Source organism: Vombatus ursinus, unplaced genomic scaffold, assembly GCF_900497805.2.
Source record: "Vombatus ursinus unplaced genomic scaffold, bare-nosed wombat genome assembly UNPS02014859.1, whole genome shotgun sequence".
Lineage (NCBI taxonomy): Eukaryota > Metazoa > Chordata > Mammalia > Diprotodontia > Vombatidae > Vombatus > Vombatus ursinus.
In genome coordinates, this window is record NW_020954637.1 from 2,805,272 (window position 1) to 2,816,441 (window position 11,170).

Here is an 11,170-nt window from a genome sequence, read left to right on the forward strand (position 1 = left end):
GGAAATGCTAAATTTCAGTCAGAGGTGAAGGGAAATAAAGATATGATTTTTTCTCCCATTCAAAGACCAGCTGAAAGCTATTGTTAGGCCTCTTGTGGGTCCATGAACCCCAGGTTAGACCTGACACCTTGAGTGCTGTTGATATATGAATTTCTGCTTGTATAAATTAGGCCCTACATCAGATTCGGTCCATTTATTGTCTACAGAAACTTCCAGCTCAATACCCGTTTAAGAGATTTCTTTCTTTAGGAAACATATATAAACTATACTTAATACTTTCTATTGCTGCTCATCTTTCAGTTTCAAACAGGACCAATGACATCATGAGAGTGAAGTCTTGACTTTCGAGTGAATTGGATTTAAGTGAGGCAGAGCTGCAAAAAGTTGTTAGCCTCACTCTCTCCTCCAGAGTCATCTGAGTCCAGTGGCAAGACGTAGGTCAAGAAGGCTGGCGATGGCCCAGGGTGCAATGGGAGACTTTGGTCTTTCTAAATTAAGGTCTTACCCAGGCCTCACTTTGTATGAGGCAACACTCTTTCAATGACAGTATTGTTTGTTGGCACCCTTGCTTGAATTAATAGGTTCTTTTTTTTTTTTTTTTTAAGGAATAACCATTATCATCTCATGGTTTTCATGCTAAATGTTCAAAACAATTTTTTTCCTTCTTGTAATTTTTGTTATTGTTACAAACTGCTTTACTGGAAGCGTTTGCACTCTTTCCTCCTCCAAGACAATAGTAGATTCTTCAAGGTCATTTTAAGAATAATTTTAGAATATCATGCCCCTTATTAATATCAGTGGAATATATGTAAGGTTGGGTTTTGCTTTTTCTTTATTGGTGCAGCCAGAATTAAGCCTACCACATCATTAGGAACTTAGCAATTGCTGTTAAATTGGGGAATTGGGGAGTTAAATGGGAGAAGCTAATCACCTCCCTAAACCTTGGGGTTAGCTCCTCAAACCTAGTACAGCTTGAATTCCTCTTTCTTTTCTCCTTTGAGCCCCAAGTTCTTCTGCTCTGAAAAAGTTGCTGCCACCACTCAATCTCCCCCAGAAGGTCCTTTTATCCAGGACCTCTTCAATATGGAACTGATTTCTACATCTCTCTCTTTCCTGATATATCCACAAAAATGAACAAACAGAAAACCACATACACATACACACACACACACACACGCACACACACACACACACACACACACACACAGAGGCAGGCCTCATTTTAGCTTCCTAAGGGTCTCTACTGCTCAGGGAAGCAGGTAAGGGTCTAAAGAAACAATCTGGGAAAGTTAAAAGATGTCTGGCATAATGGAAGGAGTGATGGGCTTGGGGTCAGAAGAACTGGCCAAGTCAAGTCCCAATTTTACCACTAATTTTGTTAGGTGACCTTGGATAAAATTCAGGTACAAAGTTCTCTCCTCTGGGAATCCGTTTCCTCAGCTGTGAAATGAAGGCATTGAACAAGGTCATCTCCCAAGACCTACTCAGTACCTCCATTCTTTGGGTCTGTGCTTTTATGTCTCCAAAGAGAACATAACTCTTTTTTTTTTTTTTTTTGGTGAGGCAATTGGGGTTAAGTGACTTGCCCAGAGTCACACAGCTAGTGAGTGTTATGTGTCTGAGGCTGAATTTGAACTCAGGTCCTCCTGACTCCAGGGCCAGTGCTCTATCCATTGCACCACCTAGCTGCACCATGAACATAACGCTTGCTTTCAATGGAAGAAGGTACCTAGAGCCATGTCAACTTGGTCCCGTTTGTCCCTTCCCTTTTCCTAAATAATTTGTCCCTCTGATTATAAGGGATGGGGCTGAAAAATTTATTCATATTAGAAAGTTAGGAACTACAAACTCCTACTCTAAGTTAATCCTATAAAAGAGGAATTTAGCAGGGAATAAACTCTAATTGTGGAATTTCAGGTAGTGTGCAAACGAGGGGTGAAATTTGTGGAAAAGCAGGGAGGGGGCCTTCCAAAAATATCTCAAATTCTGCTAAGCAGCCAGTTAATATACCTAAGGATACAAACCCAGCCAAGCCAAGTGACTCCATGAACCCCAAAGCCTTGATTTGAGACTCAGTAGCCCTAACAATCCTCTAACAAGGAATGAGGCAGAGTGGAAAAGTCACTGGCCTGGGACTTAGGGGACTTCGGTCAAAATTTCAGCTCTGCTACTCTTTGACCTAAGGTGAATTAATTCCTTCTCTGGGCCTCAGTTTCCCAATCTGCAAAATAAGGGGATTGGAAGAGATGATCACTAAGGTCCCTTTCTTCTCTGGCATTCTATGGTTCTTTCCATATTTGACATTCTATATCATAAGGCTCCTTCTAACTAGAAAATACCATGTTCTAAGATTCCTCTCAGCTCTGATGTCCTGTATTCCAAGGCCCCTCCCACCTCTGACATTCTGTGTTCTAAGGGCCCTCCCAGCTCTGACATCCTGTGTTCTAAGGGCCCTCCCAGCTTTGACATTTTATGTTCTGAGGTCCTTTGTAGCTCTAAAATTCTTTATTTTTACATGAAGTCAAATTATTTGGGGGTGAGACGGTGGAAACACAGTGAGGGGGAAAGTAGAAGACAGGATTAGGGTTACCAGGTCAAATAACAGGGAAGAGCAGAAACCCAGAGAAAATGCTATTGGCTCCATCCAACCCCACCAGGGAATTTTTGTCATTGACCTCCAGCCACACTGAATCACCCACCTCCAGCTTGAGTACCACCCCACCTGCGGTGACCTGGAAGGTGTTGTAGACAAAGTCACAGAAGGTCACCACTGCCTCCTTAGCCGAGCCTCGGCTTGCCTTGATTAGGAGGACACACAAGTTGCCCCGGGAGCTGGCATGGTAGGTGAAGTAGTACAGTCCTGGGGTCCGGCAACTAAACTTGCCACTCCTGGGCTCATAATCACTGCCTTCCTTGGTGATTATCCGGTCAAAGCGGATGGGCTGGTCCTTCCGCAGCTGGCTATGGATGGTCCTTGAGGCAGAGAAGGCTGACTTTGCCAAGTTGCCATAGTCTCCGGATTCACCTGGAGGTCCAGGGGGACCCACAGGCCCAGGGATGCCTTTGGGGCCAGTGGGACCCTTTGGACCAACTTTCCCTGGGTTTCCAGGGCTCCCAGAATCTCCCTTTTCTCCAATTTCTCCTGAATCTCCCAACACTCCGGGCAGCCCTGAAAAAGCAGAGAAGAGGAAACTAGTTAAATTCATAGACCTGGGGGGAGAATCACTTAATCACTCCACACACCCTTAGAAAATAAAATGTGAGACAGAAGGGTCCTCAGTAGGATGTCATACCCTAGAGTATAGATCATCAGAATGGAAAGAGGTGTTAGAACACAGAATGTTAGAGCTAGAAAGGACCTAGAGCGAACATAGAGTGTCATGTCTGGAAGAGATGTTAGAAGATGGAATATTAGAGCCAGAAAGAGCTTCATGATATAAATTGAAAGAAAATAGAATTCAGAACGTGAAATATTGGAGTTGGAACAGGTATAAGACCATAAAATGTTTTAACACAGCATGTTAGAACTGAAACGGACATTAGAACACAGAATATTAGGATTATGGATTTAGAAATGGAAGGGTGTTAGGGTTGGAAGGCACCTTCCATAGAATGTTAGAACTTGAAGGAACCTTATCCCAATCCCCTCATTGGGCAGATAAAACTGAGTGTCAGAGAAGGGAAATGATTTGCTCAAAGTAATATAGCAAACTAATTGTACAGGGTGACAAGGACTCCCAGGTCAGCTCTTTTTCTATCATACCATTGACAACCCTGTTGATTCTTGGATTTTTTTTGAGGGGAAGAATACAGACAGAAATCATTCCTTCCCCTATGCCCCACCCCAACTTCACTCCAATGGGATTAATTCACTGACCCATGTTCCCTCAGGGGATTGTGGAGGGAGAATAAGTTCATGAAGGCTTGGAGAGAAGGGAGGTGGTTGGGGGAGGGAAATTCTCCAATGATTGAAGTCACAGATATCTTCCATACCTTTGTCTCCCTTTATACCAGGGCTGCCATCTTTGCCATTGGTGCCAGCTACCCCCGGTGTTCCAGGAATCCCTGGGATGAAAGCATGCCCAGTGCAGGAGACCTCAGCCAGTGTGACAACAGCCAGGGCCAGCAGGAGCAATGTCACCAATGCCCACTCCAAAGGTTTCATCTTCACCTCTGCTCTGTTACTGCTGTCTCTTAGAGGGATAAGCAGACACACACAGATGCCCAGACACACACACACACACACACACAATGTTTCTTTGCAGTTAACTGGCTAAGGTTCTTTCCTCAGTCATCAGGAGACCCAAAAAGCCAGGGGAGAAAGTTTAAGGTGACTTTCTCTGATTCTAGGCTTTTCAGTTAGAGAAAAAATGCCCTCAGCATTACCATCAGACAAATATCAATCAATGAACAGGCATTTACATCTATGTACTAAGCACTGGATATACAAAAAAAGGTAAGGACAGGGTCCCTTCTGCCCTGGGAGAGACACCATGTAAATAACTGGGCCTGTGCACACACTGACTAGTTGGAAAGGCATTTTGAAAGGGAAGGCTTAAGCACGTGGGGATCTGGGAAAGGGCTCACCTGGAGAAGGTGGTGTTTTAGCTGAATCTTAAAGGAAGCCAGGTGTGCTCAGAGGAGGGCATGAAGAGGGAGAGCATCCAGGTATGGGGACAGCTAGTGCCAAGGCACGGAGCCAGGTTGTCATAGGCAAGGAGCACACAACAAGGCCAGTGTGTCTGGATTGTGGAGTTTGTGGAAGGGTATAAGGTGTGATTAGGTAGGAAAGGGCTGGGTTGTGAAGAATTTTAAATGCCAAGCAAGGGATTTAATATTCATCCTGGAGGTATCCTGGCAATGGGGGTGGTCACATGGTCAAACCTGTGCTTTAGGAAAATCGTTTTGGTAACTAAGTGAAGGATGGGAGTTAGGAGAGACTTGGGGTAGGGAGCCAAAGGAGGGGTCACTGCAGTAGTGCAGGTGAGGGATGATGAGGCTGGAGCTGGGGCGGTGGCCATGTGGGGTAGAGAGCAGCAGACATATGCAAGTGATGTTGTGAAGACTGATAAGGCTTGGCAGCCAGTTGGGAAAGGCCTATCTCTTCTCTGGGCCTCTGTTTTCTTCCCTAGGGGGTTAGACTTAGATGATCTCTCAATTCTGCTGCAGCTCTGAATCCCATATACCTTCCAAAAACAGTTTTCATCAGGTCGCTAACTGCTCAAAAGCTTTCAGTGCCTAGTCTTCTACCTGGCATTCAGGGCTCTCCCCTGTCTAACTCCAAGTCTCATCTCATCCTACCTACTGGAGGAGGTGCTGGACAGTGAAAAGAGGATGGGATGAAAATGGATGAAAATCTAGGCTCCTCCACTTACTAGCTAGGGAACCCTGGGAAAAGCACTGTGCCCCCTTTGGCCTCAGTGTCCTCATCTGTAAAGTAAGGAATTAGGCAAAATGATCTTTTAGGTCCCTCTTAGGTCTGACATTTCATGTTCTAAGGTTATTTCCATTTCTAATACTCCTCTGTTCTAAGGCCTCTTCTCTCTCTAAAAGGCTACATTCTGAGATCTCTTTCATTGCTAATATTCTTCTGTTCCCTTCTAGGGCCAAAATTTTGTGTCCTAAAGACCCTCCCAGCTCTGACATTCTCTCTTTTAAGATCTCTCCTAGCTCTGACATTCTGTGTTCTAGGGCCCCTCCAAGCTCTGACATTCCATGTTCTAAGGCTCCTTATAGTTCTGACATTCTGTGTTCTAAGGTCCATTCTAGCTCTGACATTCTCTGTTCTAAGGCACTTTCTAGTGGTACTTTCTGTGATCTAGGTTTCTTCCAGATCTGAACTCTAATATTCTATAATTCTCCCCAACATAAATGCTCTGCTTCAGACAACTTGGTCTACTAATGCCTTTTCCCACTTCCATGCTTTTGCTTGTCCCTTTCCCTCTCTCCAGAATGCCCTCTTACCTCCCTCTTTGTCCCTTGGCATCCTGTATCACCTTCATACTCACCTTCTCCATGATGACAGCCCCCTCCTTGATAGCTCTCTCCTACACTGAGCACATACTCTCTGTACCACTCATGTGGCCTTTATCAAGCCATTATCTGTCCAATAGACCGTGGGTTCCTTGTAGACAGGGCTCCATTTTTGTCTTTGTATGCCCAGTGCTTGGCACATAGTGGCAGGTGCTTAATAAAGGCTGGTTGAGTGTTAGTCACAGAATCTTAGGGCAGGAGGAGAGACTAGCTTAACCTTTACCTGAGTAAGCATCTCCTTTCTGCCAACCTGGACAAATAGTCATCCAGCCTTCACACAGTGACCTCCAGGGACAGGGACCCACTACCTCCCTAGTTGGTTTTAACTGCCTGGCTCCAATGGGAGGGCCATCGGGCAGGCAGCATTTCCTCCTCCTGCTGGTGAGGCTGGTCTTGTCAACAGTCGGTTCGGAGCTGTCCAGCCCTGCCAGCCCTCAGTTCCCAATGGGATCCCCTATCTGTTTGCTATGATTCAAAGAGATTTCCCAAACCCAACCTATGCCATCTGGTGAATGTGTGGCTGGGGTGATACCCCACCTCTAATTTCATTCCCTGCCATCCTCATCCTAACCACCACCACCATCACCTCCGTCATTGTCTTCAAAGGATCATATTTTAACGTTTGAAGAGACCAATCCGTCAACAAGTACTTATTAAGGACGGCTAGGTGGCGCCATAGAGCACTATGTCAGAAGAACCTGACACTTATTAGCTGGTGACCCTGGGCAAGTCACTTCACCCCAATTACCTCTCCCTCAAAAAAGTACTTGTTAAGTACTTGCTCTAGGTCAGGCATTGGGCTAGGCAATGGGGATGTCAAGCAAAGGAATGGAACAATTCCTCCTTTTAAGGAGGTTACAGTCTAATGGGGACCTCAGGGTTCTGTGGCCTGATAGGTATCTGAGCAGAAATCCCTTTGACAACATTCTTGACAAGAGGACATTAAGCTTCCAGTTGAAGACTCCATGGAGAATGGAGAACTCACTACTTCCCAATACAGCCCAGGTATAGCTCTGATTTCTTTAGGTTGAGTGGCAGCTGGCCTCTCTGAAACCTCAGCTCATATGTTCTAGCTATTTTTTCTGGATTCTTCTCATCTTCTTTCTCTTCTTTCCCTTCCTTCCATCCCTTCTTCCTTCCTTCCTTCTCCAGTCTGTCACCACTTCTGTTATAGTTTATGGAGTAATTTCTTTAAAAAGATGTTTTTACTGTTTGTTGATAGTTTATTAAAAGCTAGCATTTCCAAACTTCTCCTTTTCTCTCCCCAGAGAACCATCCCTTGTAATAAAGAATAAAAAAAAGAGGGGAGAAAGCTTATTGTCAAAACTGAGTAACAAATCAGTCAAGTCTAACAGTACATACCCAAAGTCCTCCACCTTCCCAAGGAAAATAGAGAGGTACATTTTTCCTATCTTCTTTTTCATCTTTTCTTTTGGGCCAAGCTTGGTCATAATTATATAGTTTTGGTAGAGTTTGGGAAAGTTGGGTAGTTTCCCTTACAAAGAACCTTCACATGAAATTCACAAGACTCCTGTGATGAAGGTAGTGAGGGTACTAATGCCCCTATTTTATAGATGGGTAAACTGGGGCCCATCTGGAAAGAGGAAACAAGGTCACTGGCTGGTTGTTACACTAGCATTTAGAATCTAGAAGACCACTAAGCTTGGAGTCCAGAAGTCCTGAGTTCAAATCCAGCCTCAGAAATTTAACTGTGTGACTCTGAGTAAGTCACTTAACCTCTGTCTGCCTCAGTTTCCTCAAATTGGGATAATTATAGCCCCTAATTTACAGGGTTGTTGTAAAGATCAAATGAGATAGTTATTTGTAAAGCACTTAGCACAGTGCCTGGCACAGAGTAGGCCCTTACTGAATGTTTATTCCCCTTCCCACATGGATGGGAAGTGGTGGGGTCAGGGCTCTAATTAATGACTTTTGACCCAAAATCCAGCTCTCCTTCCCTCTAGTACTGCTGGTTGTATTTTAAACCTGAAGTAATTGTGCTGAGGGCGTCTGTGTTAGACCCATTTCAAATATGGGTTATCAAAGCAGCCTCTTCACATTACAGTTACGTCTCGGACATATTACGTGACTGCCTCAGACTGTTGGAGCAGAAACGGACCTCCAAGACCCTCTCACTTAATTGGTAAAGAAACTGAGGCCCAAGGAGGGTCAGCTACTTCCTTAAGTTTACGCAGAAAGTTAGTGGTAAAGTCCAGGATGAGAATCCGGATCTTCTCCCTTTCATTTCTCTGTTATTTCTACTAGTCCAGGCTTCTGCGATGACCAATTATTAATCTGTCTCAATGGGTAGTCCCTGTCTCTTTCAGGAGAGGTCAGAGAATCTGAGAGTTATAAAACAATAAGATTAAACAGGACCCAGTCATCAGGGGGCTGGAGGTAGAGTGCTAGAGAAAGAAAAGATCTGTCTTCAGAAGATTTCAAACTGTCAAGAAGAGAGACTTCTCGGGAAGCCAGCAAATCTGAGTTCCAATGAAAATCAGAGAGGATGAGAGTTGGAGCATACAGAAATGCATGATCCTCTAAGCTAAAGTTAAGGGAGATAACAGAAGCAGGAGCTTGAGAGACCTAGGTCCCAGTCCCAGCTCTTCCACTAACTAAATTCTTTAAGTCTCAGTTTCATAGTCTGTAAAATGAGATGATGGACTATGACCTCTCCTATCCCGGATAGGTGTATGTTCTAAGTTACTTTCCAGCTCTGCCATTTTAATTTCTGAAGTCTTTCTCAGCTCTGAGAGTCTTTCTTCTAAAGTCCTTTCCATTTCTAACATTTATGGTCTCTAGAGCTATAGATCAAATGCCTGCCCTGCCCACTCCCAACTGGGACTCAGTATCAAATGCCTGCCCTGCTTAATCCCAACTAGGACTCAATATCTCCAAATGCCTACCCTGCTTAATCCCAACTAGGACTCAATGTCCCCAAATGCCTGCCCTGCCTACTCCCAACTGGGACTCAGTATCTCCATTGTGTCACCAAAGCTCATGCTTACCTGGGTAGGTCAGTCGCTTGCAGTTTGAGGAGGTCCCAAGGGTGACAGGAGTCTGTCATTAGAATCTGGTTGCTTTGAGCGCTAAGGGGAAGTTTCCATTCTCCCTCCCTCCCCCACCCCCAAGGGCAGAGAGCCAGGCCAGAGTCCCACACCCCCTTTCCCTTTCCCCTCCTTCATTACTGCTCCATCAGGCAGTTTCAGGTCCTGTTCTGGAAGTCCGGTTAGATATTTGTAGCAAATGGACTGAGCCTGTGGCTTTGGGGTGGTTAGTTCTGCTGGCTCAGCAGCAGTCGGGCAGCTGTGGGTCCACACAGTCCAGGCAGTACTTCCACATCTTGACCTCTCTCGCCCACTCAAGAGGCCCTCTGGCCTCAAGATCTTCTTCTGAAGAAGATGGGGAAATTGAAACTATTCTTTTCCCCTGACGCTCCCTGTCCTGCTCATGCACATGAAGACCCCATGCTCTGATTTGTATCTTCATGTCTTTCTGTAAGTATGGTTCTCAGGAATAATCCAGAGTGAAAATGTGAATTTAGTTGTTTGTCTGTTCTCTTCTCCTGAAACCACTTATCTCTGTGCTCCTTCCCCAACTTGACACTCCCCAAACACAAGTCCCAAGTGATCCCCTTCTCTCTCCAGCCACCATCTGTCCATAGTAAACACTTTGAAATTCGTTGATCATGGAACTATAGAATGTTAGAGTTAGGAGAGACCTTAGAACATTGAATGTCAGAGCTGGAAGGGACCTTAGAACCAGTCCTTAGAACACAGAATGTCAGAGCTGGGAGAGTCCTTAGGACACTGAATATCAGGGCTGGAAGGGACCTTAGAACCCAAAATGTCAGAGCTGGGAGAGTCCTTAGGACATTGAATATCAGGGTTGGAAGGGACCTTAGAACCCAAAATGTCAGAGCTGGGAGAGCCCTTAGAGCATAGAATGTCAGAGTTGCAAAGGACCTTAGAACATGGAAGGTCAGAGCTGCGAAGGGCTTTGGAACATAGAATGTCAGAACTGTGATGATTCTTGGCATATATAGGCATCATAACAGAGCATATAGGGCATTATTAGTCTGTTCAAATATTGCCTCAGACACTAACTGTGTGACCTCAGGTACATCATGCAGCTTAACTGTGCCTCAGTTTCCTCAAATGTAAAATGAGGCAGTTTAACAAGATGACCTCTCAGGTCCCTTGCAGTTCTAAATCTATGCTCCTATGGCTGAGCTGGAAGTGATTTAAAACAGAGTGCAGAGCTAAAGGCTTGAGAGAAGAGAGATTGAACCAGAAAAGGAAAAGGGAGTCAAGGGGAGGGATGTGTCCTGAGAGAGATGACAGAAGATGAGGGATTCTACTGATCGAATTTTGGCTTGGGGTCTCAAAGCTTCAGCTTCTTCCCCCCACCTTTGTTCCCCACCTAAGTTATCGCCAGATCCCAGCCTTCCCTCTCCTCCCTGCCTCTCCCTTTCCACCTTTCCCATCCTGCTTCAAGCCCCCTTCACCCCACTGAACATCCAGGGTTGGTTTTGGTTCTGTAGGGTCAAATGAAGAACATCTGGGTGGTCAGATCAAATATTTATTACAGAAACTCGAGGAGAGTTCAGGCAAAAGCACCAAAAAACCTAATGGAACCATGGCCTAAAGTATGTAAATCTATTCAACATCAAAGGCTTCCACAGAAACCCAGGGATTTGTGATTTGCTGAAACTCAGGGCCGAGGCAAGTTTCTTATACCTTGTTAACTGGACAGGGTGGAGGGAGGGAAGTGGGGGGAAGGAAGCGAGATGGAGAAGGGAGTCAAACTGTTAGAATATTAGACTTCAAATGGACCTCAGAGCACGGAGTGTCAGAACTCAGAGGGCCCTTAGGACACAGAATGTCAGAGCTGGGAGGGCCCTTAGGACACAGGATATCAGAGCTGGGAGGGCCCTTAGGACACAGAATGTCAGAGCTGGGAGGGCCCTTAGGACACAGGATGTCAGAGCTGGGAGGGCCCTTAGGACACAGGATATCAGAGCTGGGAGGGCCCTTAGGACACAGGATATCAGAGCTGGGAGGGCCCTTAGCACACAGAATGTCAGAGCTGGGAGGGCCCTTAGGACACAGGATATCAGAGCTGGGAGGGCCCTTAG

At 45.4% G+C, this 11,170-nt stretch overlaps 1 protein-coding gene across 1 annotated transcript; it reads right to left on the reverse strand.

The window, feature by feature from the left end:
* Nucleotides 1-2,486: 2,486 nt before the first annotated feature.
* On the reverse strand, nt 2,487-9,149 carry C1QB (complement C1q B chain). Its single transcript, XM_027841392.1, has 3 exons — nt 9,042-9,149; nt 3,994-4,193; nt 2,487-3,169 (listed from the first exon to the last, which is right to left on the reverse strand). Exons 1-3 carry the CDS (start codon nt 9,098-9,100, stop codon nt 2,595-2,597), a joined length of 834 nt encoding a protein of 277 aa, XP_027697193.1. The 5' UTR covers nt 9,101-9,149; the 3' UTR covers nt 2,487-2,594.
* Between the last annotated feature and the right edge of the window lie 2,021 nt (nt 9,150-11,170).